Here is a 20,839-nt window from a genome sequence, read left to right as displayed (position 1 = left end):
AGACAGCATTATGTTTTATGTCCTAGTTCTTTGCATCTGAGAACATTAAATGACTTGGAATTTCGGAAAAACCTATGGCAATCTGGATTTCATGTTCCGTTGTGACTCTACGGGCAGACGGTAATGCTGCATTTCAAAGGGTGAGTACAGTTGCCTCCTTCCCAGTGTTGGGCTTTGGGGCAAAGCAGTTCCCAATTGGGCAGGTCCCAATAGGCAGATAATTTCTTGAAGACTTGATGCCTGAACCCAGAGATTTGGCACAGCTCTGTGATGGAATTCATTCACCGATTCAGACACAGATGCTTTTAAGGTGTGTTAAAAATGCACACGCAGTGCAGTCAGTCTGAGTGTTGGATTTGGCATTAGAATGTCTCAGTTAGATGCAAGAATGTGTAAAATCATGAGCCAGACAGCTCCCTGCTGACTGCATATCTGAGGAAGCTTATATGCACCGTTTATTCCGTGCATTTGCTGGAATATATTGTGCTTGTTAAATGTGTTCCCAGAATGCTAGTTTCAGGCAGAAACATGCAAATAAATGGTGCCTAGGGTTAAAACCTCCCACTTACAGTCAAATCCCTCCTCTTTTGAGGGATCTACCAGCTCAGATGCTGAAGACCTTTATCTGACCCAGTATACTTTTAGGAGAACTGCAGCATGCTGAAGAAGCAACTGTTTATCATGTAGGCTGTTCCTGCCTACTTCCTAGAGATGTAGCTCTTCCCCTCCCTTCCCCTTTCTTTTGTATACAAGATCAAAACAAAATTGAAAACTATTCATTGGTTTTATGATTGTATACAACTTCTTCAGGCTCCAAGTTCAAAAGGAAGTGAGAAGAGCTTAATTAAGACATCAAGAATCACTTCTTTAAAAACAACAGAGCAGCAGATGTACTCACCCAAATGCACGTTCTTATGACGTCCATATTACAAATCCAAGATCTGTGTAAGCTGTATGTGCTTGCATACCAGACAACTGCATGGCACTTAACACCAGTCACACTGTGCATCAACCAGTGTTCAACCTTTGGCACTTGCTCCACCCCGACTGTAACAGCTGTGCAGCTAACCAACACTTTTTCAAGCACTTTGATATCATCAAGCTTAAGACGACAACAAAACATAACGCTTCCATCTCAGTTTCCAATTTCTCCCAGACTCTTCCTGTACAGATCACAGAGTGATGACTAGAGTTGTCGCCTTAAAGTTTCCTCTCTCACAAATGTGTTGAATGTTCCCATTCACCTGATTCAATGTAAAAGATAGGGTTCTTAGCAGGGATTTCTTGCAAACATGAGCTGAACATGCCTTAGTGAAGATTAAAGTGCCCAGGGCTATAGCGTTACTCTGCCTCAGGGCACAGCACAAGGTCTTAAAACTTTTGAATACAGTCTGCTGACGGGCAGGGCAGTGTAGTAGATGGAGCATTAGTCTGATTTCTGTGCACGTTTAAAATGGTCCCGTCAAACCCCATCAATGCTGGCCAAGCAATGCCCAGTTACTGCAACTGCAAACGTGGTCACCTTACTTGGAGAGTAACAGAAACGTTTCCATATTGTACTCCTATCTTTCTGGGAAAGCAAATCCACTCTGGGGAAGAAAGCAAACCGGGGGCCTCTGCCCAGCACCAGGACATTAACTGCTAGGTGTGCATGAAGAGCTATGTGGAATGAGCTATGACGACTGTATGTGTTTTCTCTTCAGACCCTCCTTTATATACTTTTCCGTTAGTACAACTAGGGCGGCAACAGGCACAGCAAAGTCTTCTAGTACAAACTTCACCTAACAAAAAGATACTCAGAAAGTTTGTTTTGATTCTTAAAGTTAGCAGTTGCAAGACCAATTCAAATCAACTGGCTGTACTTACAAAACTGATAAAGAGCGTTCCACATGTTAACAGCAACATTAGGTGAAAAAATTATCTATAAAAATACCAGCCACATGCTAAATGAGGTGACATCAAGGCAATAAATAGCTCCATCTGTATGAAAGAGTTTGTAGAACAACCCAGAAGACATCTCTGAACAAAAAAGTAACTATGGATAAAGCAGTACTGAAAAAAAGTGGGTTGGACTTTTTTTCATAAAAAAAAAAAATATCGTTTTTACATATTTTTCTCAGATCACTTTATAAATCTGCTGCACGTTAGAAATCAGACACATGTATTTTTTCCAAGTGAAGAAAGTTGAAGGTTTACATTTTTAATAGCAATGTGACTATTTCTGAATGGCAGCAGTATATATTACATGCAGTGTGAGAGGGTTAAACAGGACAGCCTCAGCTCTTTATAAACTTTTGCCCTCTGGATATGTACTCATTGGCTGCTGTACAAGACTTGAGCTGTATTACACGCCTTAACGATATGGTTCAACTGTCGGTCAGGCTCGGGGCCTGGCAATAGGCCAGACCGCAATCAATGGGACACAAACCTCCCCCTTTCAGATCATCACGAAGGCTCATATTATCTCCTTTTTGTCGTGCTGGTTAAATTTATGGAGCAGAACCCCGAAGCTGCATTCCTTGGCTTGGGCCGGCCCACGCGGGCCTCCCTTTGTTTGGTACTGTAAGCGAGGCGTGCTTTGGAGGATTGCAGGGTTGTTAGTTCAGGCACTGACTGTTTGCTCATGACTGAAATGAAAAGAGTTCAGTGGAAGGGCAAAAGGACAGCACAAGTGTAAAACCCCATCCCAGCAGGCCCTGGGCTCCCATCTACAGGCTCTGGACTAGGACCGAACAGAAAACCTCACCGTTAATGACAAAGGAAAAAAATCTGTCTAGTAACAGGTAAACAGCCTAGCAGTACGTTAGCACATACCTTGCCGCAAGGTCCCTTGCTTTCAAGTAAGCCTGTAATTACTACCTAAATATGCACCTCAACAAATCTGGCTTAAAATACTGCTGAGAAGTGGTATTAGTTTTAAAGCAATGCTGTATCTTTTAATTTGAAAATAAAACCTGTCAGTACAAACGGTACTCCCCGTCCAGCCGCGTGGTTTAATATTTCTACCATTTTAAACGTGGAGTAACCTCAGAGAACCTGATGCCGTGATATTTATGCTTGGGAGGAAGACGTAGGAAGTAATTCTAGTAAGACACAAAACTACTGGAAATGCAGTATGCAGAGGAGAGACGACTTTCATCTTGTATATAACATGCATTTCCTACGTCTTTATATTCGGTCTCAGAATGGAAAAAGTTCACCTTTGGGTATGCTCAGATACCACAGTACTGAAGCTTTGAGTAGAGGGTAATTAAAGCCCACTTCTTGATACAGGTCACAAAATTAAGGATGTAAAGAAGCCTTTAAAATGATCTCAAGGCAAAATCATCTGGAGTGAAGGCAAATGGAAAGACAGCTTGAAAGATGGTATTCCAAATAGATGCAAGAAAAACAAATACATACACGGAAAACCACAAGGACTCTTATTGATTATGCACGTAACATAAGGTACCCGTGTACTCATTCTTCGGTACAAAAACTATCTATGCTTACCTTCGTCGGTATCAGACTAGTAAAACTTATTCCCAGAAAGCTGCCCCAGACCTGCTGTACCAGACTTCACCCCTTTGGCACAAGCAGCAGATATTTCAGGACATGAGCTCATACAGCCACTGCGCTGGCGAGCAGTTCATGCCATTTGCGCTTTAGAAATAAGTAAATAAACAAATGCTATATTCCTATTGCGTTACACCAGCTTCATCTTTCCTACTATTTTTATGAACTGAAAATATGAGTAAGAGGGCAAAAAGATATTATAAAAACCCACAGAATGTGTATTAAATTTTTTTCAAATCGGGGGATCAAGTCTGACTGGTTTAATGCAGTCTGATGATTTGTCCTGGTACATTCCAACAGACACGTCTGTTTTGAATAAAGCTTTTGTTCGTTTCTGGGGCGCATACTATTTCAACTTATCCCACCTAACTCTAAGCAAGTAGATTTGTGAATGGAAATTTTGAGTACTTTATTGGCCGGTCTTCGATGACTTTTTAGTTTGTTCTGCCGATGCTAACACATGAATGTAAGTTTTTCTTTTTCAGTCTCTCCAATTCCATTCTAGGAGATACCACTGCAGACTAGTTAAATCTGCAGCGCTCTGTAATTGTTTCAACCCAAGAAAACTATACATAGAATACACCAAAACAGCAGCATCGTTTAGCAGAGTGCTTTCTGAATAAGGAAGGATCTAAAAAACACGTGGATGCCAGAAAACAGGAAGCAGACAACACAGTAAAAGTTATTCCTTTTACTTTTTGGCCTTGGTGTCCAAAAGCTTTTGCTGAAATATAATTAGACAAAATATGCAGGCTCTAGAAATACAAGTATTTCCTAAGGAAATAAAATTTTCTCCTTGTCTAGATGCATTCCTTTTAGTTACTAGCTAAAGACTGTGAAGTGGGCACATAGTATAAGAATTCCGCTTTGTGTCGCAAATGCAGTCCTCTTAATTGTCACTTCAAGTATAAATAGTAGAATGAATCCGTGGTAAATCCAACAAAGGATTTATCAGCTCTTTTCAGAAGGAAATTCGTAATTGCTTAGATTTCTGATGGACTACGCCAGGCCTACATGACAGCGCCTTGGATTTAACCTAACTGGAAAACATTAGTTACCTATTGGAAAGGTCCGCCTGTCCGAAAAGAAGCAACTTCCCCATGGCTTCAAAAGTGCTGCGTTTGAAAGTCAGCAAGTGTTGTACCCATGATGTCCATTTTCAGCCATCTCTCCTTTCGTAGCGGACTGGCCTAATACAACATAACGCCTTTTTCTCACAAACTTGCACCTTTTCCAAACCAGTTATCGAACACAATGAAATCAAGCTTAATCTGGTTCCTGTTCTGAACCCAGCCATAGCAGCGGTCTTTTGTTTAATGCAAAAGCTACACACGTGTCACTCGATGCAGTACCGTTTAACCAGTGATGGAAACATACTTGCCTCTAGTTGGAACTTACCAAGGCGCTAGAAAATATTTCGGTTTTGTGGAGACTATCACAGTAAGAACTCTGTATTCATTCGTTTTTTTGAAATTATTTGTTGCTAATAATGAATGGACATCTAAAGAATAACATAATTTCACATTTTATGCTCAGCTAACTACTCGGCATTATTCACTTTAATGTTTTCCGTTTTCACTCATCTATCCTCCCCTTGCAACATTCCCCTCCAGTGCCCCTGTCCCTTTTTGTCCCTTAACCAACAGGCTGAATGCATCCAGGGTACCTTTCTGCCCTCAAATGTCAAGTTAAACACTGATGTTTTAGTGGAAAATCCTTCTTACTGACAAAATAGATGCTGGTATTTAGAATGAGAGTTCAGTCCCTCATAAAGTCTGCCTTTTTAATGTTAACAGACGTGCTACCGATGGTGAACCACACAGTTACACAATGTGACCACACAGTTTTCTTAAACCAGGCTTTTGTTCGGTTTTAACAGTAGGAATACAGTCTGTCATGGCAAAGCAAAAAGGCTTTAAACAAAAGAAGTGACACAAGTTTTAACTAAAGGTTTAGCACTCCCTATTGGAATTTAAACCATCTAGAACTTCTTTGCTAACACGTAGGGTACATAAAAACCCAGAAGTAAAATGCAAAGGGGAGCTCTAATGAACAGCCTTTAATGAACAGCAACTTTAACCCCTGGGCTTGAAAAAGGGTCTTTTTAAAAATAGGTAAGGTGTTTGTTTTCAAGTTTTCCTATCTCAGACCCTGCTACTCAAAGTCTAGCTCAAAAGCTCCAGAGGCTAATCAGATGTAATATCTGTAAAATAGAAGAGCTGTATGATTAAACGTAGCTTAATGCAAGCCAGTAAGTGCTTATTTTTTCTAAAACCTCCTATTACTTAAAAACATTCATAGGCAGCAGATGTGACAGTAACCACATCTATCCAGTATTAATGAAGTATTACCTTGCTGCTGTAGGTCCAAACACTGTGTTTTTTTTCTTCCGCTCCTTCCAAATAGTTAAATTGAGTCAAGTTCAAAAAAGGGGACAAAGACAACCAACTGTAAAGACAACTGATTTCACAACCATTCTAAACACAAATGGTATCTAGTAATGCAGATACCTAGCCATAACCTCCTGGAAGCATTATTCAGGCATAAAGCAAGGTACTTGCAGTAATGCATAAAAAGGCGTTACAGTTTGGTTTTACAGCGGGGACCAATTTATGTCCATTCAATCCTCTAAAAAGGAAAGGAAGAGGGATATGTTAGTGCAGAGTTTGGATTCTCCAAAGCATCCGGACCTCTGTTGGGTGCTAAGCAGCTAACAGTGCTTTCCTACAATGAACACTGTAGGAACACAGGAAATTGTGACATTTTTATACGTGCGGCTCTAGAATTATAGACTCTGCAATAAAACATGATTAAGCAAGCTGAATGTTTTAAAGGTTCATCTTTCTTTTACTATATCCTGAGGATTAAAAAAATAATGAAACTACATGCATCAGAGTGATTTTTTTTCAACCACGCATAGCAAATTCTGGTTTACTGTGAAGAACAGAGGCTGTGCTCCCAAGTAATTATCTTCCAGCTCTTTGTCCTAGAGGGGGAAGGCAAAGGGAAGAAACTGAGATGCCCAGCCTGTCAGTCCTGGAGGAGGGTGTGAAATAAAAGCTGTGTTTTTCCCCTGCCCCGTACTCCTTTCTCACACACAGAGGTTCTTGGGCTTAACTCTACTATCCTTTATTTCTAAAGTCAGATCACTTTGAAAATTATGTTTCTTGAAATAGTAAGTTTTATTAACTAAAGACTGACTACTTTAGGATTACTCACTGTATCAGTACGTAGAGATTCAGAAATGCAGTGAAATGTGGGACGGCAGTGCGCTCCATCCTCAATTCTCATTATTTTAGGCACTCCAGAAGAGTAACCACATGCCTCAACTGCTTGAATTCCTTCCATAGAGCTTTAAGGGGAAGTAGACCGGTGGAGTGAATATGCAAATCAATCTTGACAGGAGTCCACTCACAGTCAAATATGATCATTGCTTGAGACTTCTCTGACAGAAAGCCCTATTAGTTTCTTGACATGTACAGCACGTAAGACTTATTTCTGTGTAGTCTAGGGAAGACTGCACTTCTTTCTAATCCGAGTCATTCCTTTGGAAAATAATTCTGAGTAAGGGCGAGAAAAAAAAAAATCATTCTTACAGAAAGCTGTAGAAAAGAAAACCATAGTCTTTCTACTAGCCAGAAACGTCTCATGGCAGTAAGAAGCAATCTTCAAATAGACAAAAGCAATAGAGAACTGTTTTCTGTTCATTCTTAAGGGTAGCTTCATTTATTTAGAAGTAATTTTAGGTCCTAGATGGTGAATTATTGTCTCTTTCTAGTTAAGAAACTAAAATAGCCGAGGTGCGTTTTCAGAAAAGAATTTAAGGTTTCGAGATGAAATTATCCATACTGAAGAGGTACAGGGCTGCGGTTTGAAGAACTCCTTCCCCAACATGAAAATCAACATTCACGTACGCAACAAGCAAGAGTAGACATTTGAAGAACAGAACACGATCTCCAACAGAACTACACAAAGTTACCAGTGGTAAATTAAAACCTAACAGTAGAATACTGAGCAGGTGAGAGTGGTAACAGAAAATGATTTAAAGCAGGGAGAAGCGTCTACCGAGGTGCTGCAAAATGCGTGGGCACGAAACCAGGCTTGCTTAACTTCAAGGATCTAGTAAAAGCAGCATGTAAAATTATATTTGGAGAGGACAAACTAAGAGGCGTTTAAAACTCCAGTGAGGACAGCGAAGTACTAAAGAACCTGAAGAGGTCAGAAATATGGCAGGAAATGAAATGGGCTTCAACCTACAAAACTGCAACCTGGTTCATCTGGGGAAAAATAATCCAGAACACAAATACTAAATGACAAGGAGATATTTGCAAAGCAGTAAAATAAAACAAAACATTAAAAAATCCCCAAAAACCCTCTTGGGGGAAAATAGCAAGCAGAAAACTGGATATCAATTTGCAATGCGATATGGCAGTACAACCAGCCAACACAATTCTGGATGACTTGCAGAGCACAGCTTGTCACAGAACAGGGATATGACGGTCCCTTTTCACATAATACTGATGGGAACTTACTGACTGGGGCAATTTCAAAGTAACTCAACAGCAGCAATGGAAGAATTTGGATAGACTAATGACAGAAGAATGTAAACCCGTAAAATGAAGTTCAGCCGTGACTGAAGATGGGAGGTAGGGCTAACGCTGAGGAAAAGCCAATGTCTACAGCCATTTAACAGGGTGCCACAGGAGTAAAATGGGCAAACTTGCTCAAAAGAAAATGGATCATTTGAGAAAAACATATCATTATAAAGACCTCTTATCCCACTGGGAAAAAAGAGGAAAGAGGCTATGAAGGAAATCACACCGCCCAAGTCATTGAAAGATTAGACCGATAAATCAGCTAAACTGTCCTGTATGCAACATTTCCAGATTTACACAACACAATGAACACTAGCCGATAAATATATTTTCTCTCTGGCTTCTAGGAAAATCTTAGGAAGGGCTTACCAGAAGAATAACGTCTCGTTCACCAGAGTCGTGGCCCACACATGACTGACATTACTGTAAAGACTCTTGAAGTCAGATCTAGATCAAGTCCAAGGTCAGGAGGGAATTTGGGACACATACAGAGGTGTTAAGGTTCAAGCAATATTTATCTTTAAAACTTGAGAACCTTGAGAATATACTCTTTGCAGTTTATTAGCGGAGTTGGCGTTCCATACAATTTGGTACATATTTTATACTACTTCTCAGTGTCACTGATACCCATGATCTCAAGTCTACTGCTTTTGATCTTACAATCGAAATCATAGCTAACAGATGGATGCACAAAGGAAAAAAAAAAAATTAAATCACTTGATGTTGACATTGTCTCAAACTTTGCAACCTCACTGCACATTCCCGAGTGATGGCATGAGAGTGGTGAACAAAAGAACAACTAGTGCAGGCTGCTTCTTTCCAGGGGAAGTCCATTTAAAAGAATCAAATATTTACCTAAGAATTTTCCGTGACCGTTAATGGCTTGCCAATCTCAAACTATTCTTAACTAATACAGTCTACTTCCCTGACAGAATTCATTAGAATTGGGTAGGTCATGAAGTTATCTCCTTACTTCTAAGTTCCATATTGTGACTATCAGAAAAGAACACTATTCTTGAACCGTTGTTGCAAGAGTTTATCTGCAACTTGCACTGACCTGCCAGAAGCCTGAGAGAAAGCCATAATGGCAGTTTCCTGCACTTCTTGTTAAGTTAGACACAGATCTAAATATAAATGTTCTTTACTTGTGCTGCACTAGGACTTAAAACACGTTTCTAGGAGAGAGCTTTCCAAGCATATCTAGAGACATAACAGCTTTCCTGTTTTGAACTGGTCTTTAAGACTTTTGGCAGTATATGACAAATATGGAAATAATCAGAACTCTTGTATGTGACACTAGAGTACTTGGAACACATAAAACCCACTCAAAAAAAGGTATCAAGTCACAGGCATTAACTGGTTATAAATTAGATGTATGCTGCATTGTCAACAGCTATTTTATGCTCTCCTCTGCATTAAAATTCAAAAATATCAAGGCAGCTTTACTCATACATAACAGGCATAATAAATCATGTGATTACATAATAAGTTATAAGATTAGCCTTGAAAAAGTCCAGCCTAAAGTCAGATTTTAAAAAATATTTTCTTGTACTTTAAACACATCACCTTTTAAACTACCACCATAAGCTATAAAGCCATCCTCTGCATCTCAGCCATATTTGGCTCCATGTTCCAAACACAGGGTTTCTGCTAGCTGCATGGGTCCCAGTACAAATCAATGCATTTTGAAGCCAAAAGAGGCTTATGTCCATACAGCACGATCACAGTAACACAAGCTACAGAGTCTTCCTCAGTGTCTATTCAATTCAGTAACTTTGTTGGAACTAGAACACGCCTTTTAGGAAAACTTACAACCTCCATTAAAATTCTTCATCTCACTCAAAACTGATCCAATGGTTAAAGTCAAGCAGCTTAAATTCAGGACTTTTTAAAAACTCAACCATGTAGTTAGAGAATTGCAAGGGGCCTATAATCCATGGTTATGTATCATGCTATTTAAATGCAACTGTAATTAACTGGTTGACTCAACTTTGCACCAATACCGGAAACTTGCACATAGGCTGCCAGTCTCAAGACAAGGTCAAGATGGCTCCTACCATGCTTCTTAACTCACATTCTTCAATTGTTCAAAACTACACTCGAGATCAGTTACTGCCATAAACTTATATTCATCAGGGTTAGCTGTTTTTGTGGACTTAGCTTGGAAGAGTCTACATGGCCCAGCATGCTTAAAGAGAACATTCAACTGGAGCCAGCAACTTGGGTTTGGAACACTGTTCTATTCTGATTCCAAACCACACATATTTGAACAGTTAACAAATGCGGCAGGGGGATATTGGTACACAGCAGTCTAAAAAATGTACAAATCCTTTGTTGTTTGGTTGTGGGTTTGTTTTTTTTTTTCATACGCCCAAAAGAACAATTTGGTTGCTTCATTATATAAGCACATAACAAAAAAAAAAAAACCAAAAACACCTTACCAAACAAAACACGAGTGCAAGGTTGCTTATACGTGGTGGCGAGTGTTTTGGGTTTTTTTCCCCTCCTGCGTTATCTACATATTCTCAAGTACATTTGTTTATCTAAAATAAGTTTTGATCAGATTTGGTAGAGTGGAGAAATGTAGTAAGTGAAAAAGGTTTTTCTTTTTGTTTGGGGTGTTTGTTTTTTTCCTTGTAGAAGACTGCTGGGTCAGAAACTTCTTGCAGAGTGTGTGCAAACACTACAATAATTTCACAGTGCTTGTCTATGACAATAGTATTTCAGAATCTAGTGGAAACAAAACTGTGGTTCAGCTCATCTGTCTTAACCTCATCTCTTAATTGACAGTTAACAAGTTAAAGGGAAATATGTCACACAGGCAAACACAAGCTAGAGATAAGGCTGGTTGGAGGCCCTCCCTTTCCCAGTTGCTATCTAGTTTGTCAACCGTTGATAACATCATCGCTACTGTGCATAGGCTGTATCTCAGAAGTATGTCAAAACGTGAATTTTAAGTATATGTGTATCTTGAAACAAACTATAATAAAAACACAGCTCAACTGGTAAGACAGCTAACAGAATAGCCAGGTGTGTTTCTCCCCACCTTTACATGAATAAATCAATCTGTACAGTCACAAAATTAAGACACGTACAAGCAAAACAGATGTGTTTTCTCAGGGATGCACTTAGAGTTCTCGTGTAATTTTATGTATGCATATGTACTTATCAAATTGTAATCCCTGACCTCTTGGTTTTACAAATCAAGCTAAGTACCAAATACCTAAGACATATATGTAAACACTTCAATTTTCACAGCAAAGTACACCTAAGTTCACTTCACTTCACTCACACTTCATCAAGCTTATTGTTCTTTACCGAAGCACTGAGGGTAGACACTTCAGGACTCCAAGCGTGGCATAATAAGACAGGAAATGGAAAAACCAAATGGGAAGACAAAACAACCAGAAAACCCAACATTTTGCCAACATTTTTCTCTAAGCTTTCTGCCAAAAAATTTACTTAGGATTTTCTTTCACTTCTTCAGCACGCAGGATCTCACGTACATACAACAGGACTTCTTGGCACAGTACTATCGTATAAAGTAAACCCTTGGCTACAAAGAGTAAAAAGAATCTTCTCTCAGAGCAGCTTTTTTAGAACTTAGCCCTTTCCCTCTTCCACATTCACAGTCAGTGCTAATGAACATTCAGGTACTTTAATCATCGTCACCATTATTTTGTTGAGACCACATTACACTAGTAACTGAACACAGGAAGCAAGCCAAAGCATCCGTCCTGATGTGCTGACACTTAACATCCACGTATGCATGGGTAAACAGATAAGCATGTGGACCTAAGGGCATATATCCACACTTTTTATAAGTGAGAACTATTGTACAAAATGAAAATTAGAAGATAATGACACTATATTGATGCCAGAACTCTTCAACCCTTGGAAGAATTGTTTTTCTGCACAGCTACATGGAAGCTGGAGGTAAAGCAGGGAGAACTCCTCTTCCATTTCAACTCTGCATAAGGATTCCACGGTGGAAATAGCCTTTTAAAAATTTTGCTTTAATCTAATGCTGTAGCTTAATAATTCCTATTTTATGTTGCAGCTTTTCCATGCAAATTTCACTTGTTATAGTATCAACAAATGCCATCTATTGAAGAAAAAGCAAATTGAATTAAATGGGCTACAGCACTAATAATAGCTCACAGTAAATTTGATTAAATCATTGTTTCTTTGGGTAAGGAAAGATAACGGATCAGAAATTGCAGCAGGTATTAATACGCATTTTTACACTATTACTGATTGGAAATATAAACTGCTTACTGACCTGGGGCCACTTAGAGTTGCAGTGTCCCTCACTGCCTGTGCAGTTTCCGACGCGAAATCCAGAGCTCCAGCCACAGGTTTGGTTACTGTGCCAACCAGCCCTTTCCCAAGGCCTGATATGAAACCACTGACACCTCCTTCAGTTTTCACACCTTCGACTGTTGAAGTTATTACACTTGTCAATCCTCCAATGATACCTAGCAAAGACAAGAACAGCAAAGTAGGCCAGAAGTACTGCCTCTAAAAATTACAGAGCCTTGTCACAGCTGATGCTGTCTGCCTGAATGATTTACTGTCAAGCTTGATAGAAACGTGCATTTAATGTAATACAAAAACTGTTTCACAACTGATTACATATTAGCTAATAACTTTATGCTTTGTATATGTAGGATACACACGCATATGCACAGACAATAATATCCCACGGAAAGAGTTAATTCAGTATGTATATTTGACTGTATAACTATACATAAAGATGTGTATTTTAAAATATTTCTATACTGTTTTATTTCCCAGCTGTATTTACACAAACAGTCCTCATCTATTCCTGAGGTGAAGCAGTTACTTACAATGTGACAAAATTCTATTACCACAAAAGCTTATACAATTTGAGACAGAAAATAGAAAAGTGCATTTCTCCACCTTAAAAAGTCAATTATTTTAAACTGGCATTGTGTGATTTTAACTGTGATGCTGCCAACAGCCATTTCTGTGCACGTTCCCGTTGCTGAGAATTTGAATGCTCTGAAGAAATCAAGAACCTACTGAGGCTTCAAAAGACTTGGAACGGTTCATAGTACTGAGAACACGCTTTACAGTTTTCAGATCTCCACAATTAGAATATCCCAATTTTTAGTGAACTGGCTTAAGCACTCATTTAAAATGCTTACCGCCATTTGGCTCTTCAGCTTTCAGCAGCCCGGTACTCTTTTAAGGTCTGTAATTGAAGTACAGACCAGGCAGCATCTTAACTTCCAAACTCGAGAAGCACAAAGTATTTAAAGCACTTCTCTTGAGTACCTATAGCTTATGGTTAATTCCTACATTTCAACAGATAGGATTTAACAGTTTTTTGCTTTTTTGAAAAAAAACTGAATAGGAAGCATTTAAAAACTCCACAGAATTAAACTAAAACAGTCCTGCTAATTACTGGATAATACAACACAATGAAGTGCTTTTATAATTGACTTTTCAGCAAAGATGGACATATTTCAGATTTCTGGCATTTCTACCAATATAATTTATATCAGACTTCACAGCACACGGGTGTGAGAGAAACCTCTCTCATGAGCCATTTGAATACCTGCAGTGTCTCTTTATGACAGAAGTCCAGCATAAAGACTTCTGCTCAGCTTAGAAAAGATTGTGGGTTTAGTGAAAGCCAGATTATCGTTACACAGGCTGCAACGCTTGCGTTAAAAGACTGACATTTAAACAAACTGAGTCAAGACGATGCAAAATACAAATGTCTGATTTAAACTTGGCTTGTACTGATTTAACTTTCTTCAACAGATAAATCATGAACTAAATTGATGTGAGATTCTGGCCAAATTAAGACTAGGCCGCTGCCTTTTACACAAATTCATTTCTCTAGTTCTTAGTAGACTTAAAAAAACAAAAACAAAACCACAAAATATCCCAACTGGTGAAATGTTACTTTAAACTGATGTACTGATTCTGAGGAAACTCAGCTTTCTGGAACTGAAAGCAAACATAAGAAAGCTACAATCCAACCATACTAATTTTTATTTTAAAGCCTGGCCCTCAGAAAGACTGTTTGCATGGGTATTTTATGTCTCTATGAAGAAACTGAAGTTTTGGATGAACTTTCTTTTAAATTTTGTTTTAATTTGAAAAAAAGCTTTTACTTACAGTTACATGTGAAAAGACCTTATTTTTAAATGTAGTTTCTGTCAACTTAAAAAACAAACAACCCCCCCACCCCGACCTGCAAGCGTTCAAATTCAAATGTAAAGCCTATGACAGCTCCACCTCCCTGGCTTCAAATCATCACCCAAGAGTAATACAAACTGTTCTTTTCAATCTGATCATTACTTTTAAGAGAGAACTGAGTTAAAATGATAGCTAAGGGTTACCATGTGCAAGTCCATGGATTCCAGCTACAAGATGTTCTCCACTAGTTGCAGCGTGGTATCGAATGTACTCTCGCTCGGTTTGATGTCTGTTATCCATTGTCTTTCCCAAACCATCTGACAAGGTCCCAGCGAACTGTAAGAGAACAACCTTTTCTGTTATTAAAAGAACAAAAGGTGTTTCTCTTATGTAAATTTACTGAAGAAAATTCCTAGATTCTAGTTGTGAAATACAGATTTATGCAACTCATTTTGTTCCATGTACGCAGTCACTCCAGCTTTTTTGCCATGAAGAAAGCTCTGAAGTACATTAACCTGTGCTTTCCATTGCTGCAACTTAAATCCTGAGGTGACAGTCAAAAACCAAGCAGGTGCCCAACTGCAGTGGTCAAGCCAAAATAAATGAAGCCTGTGAAAGATGTACCGAAAGAAGTGCCAGTGACCCATCTGTAACCTTTCAAAAACTCACAAGAATGTTATTTAGATACAAAACTTTTCTGCTTTTCTTCTGCAAAGATATGTGAAAAGCTTCAAGGCAAATATGCCCGTCATGAAACTAAAACATTTGCGAGAGTTAATTAAATTCTTTTCAGTAACACAACGCAGAAATAGCTCTACTGTGGAAAGAGTTGGTGGGCGAGCCACGCCATGTTCACTGCAGCACATGGGGTGATCCGCTGAAAGACGGCTGTGTTGGTAAGTGTCCACAGGTACTACACACTGTAAAACAGAAGTCTAAGGGGAACCCTGAACGTGTATGTGGAGCATTTTTACTCCTTACACTTACCTTTAACAGTATGGGGGAAGACTTGAGACGTATTTACAGATAAAAGAGGACATCTAAGTCCAAACAGGATTTGTTCTGAGAACTCTGACCTCTACTGAGTACCAGTCAATGAAAAAGCACCAAATAAAAATGATCTATTGTGATCCGTTGACCTTTAGTTTGACGCAATCAGATATAAAACAGAAGCTTGGTGGAGGGAGGGAGGCAAGAAAAGGAGACAAAAAACCCAAAGCCTTACCTCATATTCAGGATATTATTATAGAAAAGGACCCCTAGCAAGCATTTTCCTGGAATAACCTCCAAAAACTAGCTATTTTTTGGTTACACATAGTTGTTCATCTTCTGTACCTCCCTCAACTGGCATCAGCATTCTTACAATCTTCTTTCAATAAATGAACTTCCCCCCCCCGCAAAGGAAAGGTAATTTAATGCTTTGTTGTGTCTTAGACTAGGGCTGGGGAATGTACCAGATGCCACAGGAATGTCAAAGATACTCGATGGCTGCAGCAATGGTGAAATCGTTGCTGTCCTTGCATGATCCTACGTACTCCTCTACGACAAGTACTTCATTGTTTAAGAACCGTATATGGACACTGCCCTTTCCATTGCTCAGCTTAGCTTTGTTGCATGTACTATCTCCTTTGCATCCGTATCAGTTATGTTAAAAAAAACTATGCGATTAAGGTGTGCACCAGAAGACAACTAAAACCTGGGGTGAAATGCTGATTCTAATACACTAAAGATTAAAAAAGAAACAGACAAACAGTTAATTTATGTGCTTGATGCAATTCCCTTCCTTTTTCTGTCATTTTTTCCAAGGCTGCATTTCTTTTTTACTAATGACATGATTCCCTAGTTTTAGATACTTCTTTCCAGCTCTAAGACAAACTGGTCCAGTGGCTCCAATTATCTACACAAGTAGACTTTAACAACATGAATGAAAATTAAATCCCATGACCCTTCTTGTGACTTGATCATACGGACACTAAACAGAACATAGTGATCAGTGACTGAATTACTCCTGACCTCTTTGTGAACTTAATGTAGATTTTTTTTTTTTTTTTTTTTAATTAGCCTAGAAATACAAACCAACCTGAAGCTATCTATTAGCTGTGTTTAAGGTTGCGTTTTTTTTCTGGACAAATACTTTGCTTTAAGAGGATTAGAGTAGTTGCTATAAAAATTAAAAGGCTCAATAGGCCTTCAAAATTCAAACCTCATTAAGGAATCTGTCAAGGCCTGAAAATGATTTTTCACGAACACATTTTGAAAGTTAACTTAGTGCATGATTGGACAACCAGCCCAGGAATAAACCAACTTATTAATATTGATCAAAATTGGTAAGCTCTCCTTACAGCTTTGGCTTTTTTTTTTTTTCCTCCCCCCTCTGTCTAAATTGGCCAGCTCCACCATACCAGCTTTCCCAGTAAATACAATCCAGTCTTTCCTCAGATTTTCCTTCCTCTCTGAAGCAGAATCTGACACCTAACAGTCAATTCTGGTTTAGTGTATAGAAAGAATTTTAATGTAATAGTAAATTGTTCTCTTTGTAAGGAGGAAAAAAGAAAAACAATCACATGCACACAATTTAAAAGTCATAGTCTCCATTAACTGTAAAACCAAAGTTAAACGGGGACATTTTGGTCATGTTATTTAGAAAATAACACTGAATTACAGCTGTAAATAGAACGATTTAAGGATTCTAATGTACCAAATGTACCATGAAATGTTTCCCTTTTGCCCTGACTCGGGTGACAAAATCTAAACTCAACACACGTTAATTACAGATCATGAACTTCATGTTGAATTACTTCTTGACACGCCTCCTCCCCCCTCCCCAGGTACTGTTTGTTTTCTGGCCTCACTGAACAAAGACTGAGGCCGAACTTCTGTAGTCATCTGTACCACTTGTACCTAAAACAACAGGTTACCTCAATGAACACACGTGAATAGGTCCCTTCTGAACAATTTCCAGCTGGGGACCATTGCAGCACTTTTCCTGCTCTGAGGTACAGAATGTAACGTGATCGAGTTTGTCAACCAGGGGTAAAATGCCAGTGAAGACAGAACAACTGAGACATTTCACAGGCGTTAGCAAGTCACATATTAAGGTCTGCTAGGCAAGTGAGCCACTCACCGCTTTCTGCTCTGAAGTTTAGACTCTAATTTGCTATAAAGATTCAGACTGTAGTGTCAGCATTATCCTGATTCATGATCTGAACAAGACCTAAGTAATCCCTCATGTTACCTAATATATGTAATACCACGTCCGTGAAATAACTGCTAGGTATCAGAAAATTTTAACTGCCCTTTTCTGTGCACCTCAGAAGTACTTTCACTGAAATGGTTTCTGAAGCTTATTTCAGCAAACAGGATTGTACCTACCTATACAAGAACGAAAAATAAAGATTTCTAACATTAAAAAAAAAACAAAACACCAACCAACCAACCACAAACCTGCACAACACCTTATGCCCAGTCTGTGTAGACTATAATCACTGTATTAAGAAAAAGTTACTCAGCAGCGGCAAGTTATTTCAGGATCAGAAACTTGAGTAAGCATTGCAAATTTAAGCGCTTTAAGACCAGCTTGAACTTTGAAGGGGGATTTGAACAAGTTAAAGCACAAAAGCAGACTTGCCTTTTTTCCCCCCAGATGTCTTGCTTTTAGATGCCTCCTTTGAGAAGTGCAATATTAGATATTGAGAGTCAGATATTAAGACTTGTGGAAGAGCAGTGATGGTGGCTTATTGAGCTGTTAACCCGGTCATGCAGAAAATAGTCTCCAGATAAACAAAGGTGACAACAAAAGTGCATCCACCCTTGTCTTCCTTAGCTTTTGTTAATAAGGTGTGACCTGATAACTTCAAAGCCTACTTAAGTCCATGTAAATGCCAACATAACTAAACACAAAAGTCTGTGGAATAAACATGAAACTAATCAAGGGACTTCTAAAAACCAGTCTCCCTCCTTCTCTATCCTAATTTTCATAATGATTTCTTTGTCTGCTTGCCAATGAAAAAAAGAAATTAATAACTTGGTCTTTTATCTCTGCATTCTTCCCCATTTCAGATATCCTTTTCCTTGAAACAGAACTGCCACACAATACATCAGTATCAGCTAAGATAAGTTACCTGCTTCCTAACCGAAAGGCACCGAAGTGTTACTGAATGAAGCAGTCCACACATTAGGTACATGTAAGCAGCCAGGTATTTCACTTGTCAACCTGGCATCTCCAAACAAAGCGAAGTATGGGTCTTCCACACTGCTAATTAAAAGTTCTGTCATTTCAGGTACTAAAAATATTTCAACTTACTATTCATATGCACTGTTTAATCCTTTGCCTTATCCATTCTGCCTGGACAGAAAAAGGAGAACCTCTCCAAAAAGCTCCAGTCATCTGGACATTTGTCCACCTTCATTCACCGATACCCTCTTTCTCCTCTGACTAGTTTTGTCCCTGAAGCAGATGGTACTCCCTGCATTTCCCCTCTATGGAGGGACATTGACCTTTTCTTCCAGGTCTCCGTTCCAAAGGCACTTGATCCCTGGTTTTCACCCCACACTGGTTCATATATGACATGAAGCTACCAACTGGTAATACACAGCAAGCAGAAAATATGACCCACTACACTTCATTAACTTAAGCCTATGCGGTCTAACATAAACTGATCCTCCCGAGGAGGGTGAAATACGACGACTTTCACATTTCCCTCCGATTGCCAGGACATTATGCTACTGTGAACACCATCTTTGGAACAACATGTAAACCACTCTCAGCACGTCACGATTATTGAAAATGTTACTACAATTCCATAAGCCTGGGGCACGCTGGCCTTAGCCTTCTCGGTAGATTCAAGTAAACGGAGGATTCATCATTTCTCCTTTTATGTTTACGTAGTGTCACCAATCAATATTAACTATCTACCATGATCTGCAAAAGCAGTTGAAATAGTATATGTACAAGAAACCGATCTACTCATGTTTTGGGGTTTTTTGGGGGGTGTGTGTTTTTCTTTTTAAAGGCCCAATAAGTAAGGAAGTTTTGCCACAAGAACTTTTACCACCAATAGAAGAAAAACAAAAACACCCATATACAGTGTTTGTGAATCAAAGCTGGTGCCAAACAATAAGGCTTATGGGGCACAAGAAGAATTCAAAGCAAATGAAAACTAATTCTAGACTTTGTACTGCATGTTCCCTCTAAGCTGGATGCATGAAGCACACAGCATGGAAATAAGTTTTAAGTAATCTTTTAAAGTCTTTTTAAACTCTTGGCACTGCCTGGTTCTCTAAGGACATCCTAAAAGGATAAATACACAATTATGACTTAAGTCCAAACATTCCATTGTAATTCTAGCATCAGAGAATGGTACATTTACAAATATTATTGACTGAACAAAGCAGAACATTCCAAGATGGAATTTTAAGGGAGAAAGTGATGAAATGAAATATAGGTCAGTTATAACTTCCGTGCAAACCTCACAACGAACTGCATTTAAATTAGAAATCACAGGGTTTACTCAGTTCTCATCTTTGCTTTGCAGAACGCCTTTAAAAAGGAGTTCTTTGCTGAACTCCATTCAACTCTTGCCCCAAACCACCACCTTTCAAAAAAAAACCTTGAACACCTCACATGGATGATGTTCACACTTTTATCTCCAATAACAAAAGCTGGTTCTCAAAGACCAAAGTACAAATTTAAGTATGTTACTTCAGCAAGGTAGAAAAGTGTTTAAAATTTATTTAAGTCAGAAAGTCTAATGTAAACTGTGAGTTATGTCATCTTCAGTTCTCACACACACTCTTACATTTTCCAAAACAGGAAAATCCCTAGTCACGATGATTAAAAGTCATTCCACAGTTTCAACAGTAACTCCCCTAAATATAATTAACTGTCCACGTGAGAGAGAAGAGCTGCTTATCACAGGAAACAAAGGCTGCACAGGTAAAGAACAGCGATTGTCAGATTTCTGAATGTGAGTTCGGTTCAATACGTTCTTCCTTACGGCCCTGAGCAGGAACACTGGTTTTGGAACTTAATTTTCCTCCCCTCTGCTACCTCGACATTTACCTCCTTTCCGATGTACTACCAACAGAAGCAATAGGCATCACAGCACAGACGGCTTGAAAGGAATAAACATCTCAAACCAGCGCATGTGGTGAACCTAACAGTAAAACCCTAATAAATATATATATACACAGTAATTATTAGCTGGAAAATACTGACACCCCCCGCCCCGAAATACATATTCTTACATAGTACAAAGTGTTTTACCCAGAACAGCATTTTTACAAGTTTTAAAAAAAAATACTAATAAGCTGTCTTTTTAGCATGAAACACTGATGTTTCTTTAGATAGTACCTAAATACATTTAAATAAAATGTCAACATATTTTATATTTAAAATAGTTATCTTAACATAAAACGTAGCCACAAATTATATAATAAACTCAAGTAGATTGATAACATTAGAAACTAGAGGTTACTTTATTTTGAGTTGAGTGGTTTTTTTTAAAAAAAAAACA

The 20,839-nt window shown here is 38.7% G+C and overlaps 1 protein-coding gene across 1 annotated transcript in view; it reads right to left on the bottom strand.

The window, feature by feature from the left end:
* Window positions 1-20,839, bottom strand: part of VPS13D (vacuolar protein sorting 13 homolog D (S. cerevisiae)) — a 109,183-nt gene that overhangs the window by 12,680 nt on the left and 75,664 nt on the right. Inside the window, exons 67-68 of the mRNA XM_009325291.1 lie at window positions 14,528-14,660; window positions 12,433-12,628 (exon numbers count right to left, since the gene is read on the bottom strand). Coding sequence (XP_009323566.1) covers window positions 12,433-12,628; window positions 14,528-14,660 — 329 coding nt within the window. The remainder of the gene's footprint in view (window positions 1-12,432; window positions 12,629-14,527; window positions 14,661-20,839) is intronic.

The sequence above is a fragment of the Pygoscelis adeliae genome, unplaced genomic scaffold (assembly GCF_000699105.1).
Source record: "Pygoscelis adeliae isolate BGI_AS28 unplaced genomic scaffold, ASM69910v1 Scaffold36, whole genome shotgun sequence".
NCBI lineage: Eukaryota > Metazoa > Chordata > Aves > Sphenisciformes > Spheniscidae > Pygoscelis > Pygoscelis adeliae.
Note: the sequence above shows the minus strand (reverse complement) of the source record. Positions and strands in the feature narration are given on the sequence as shown.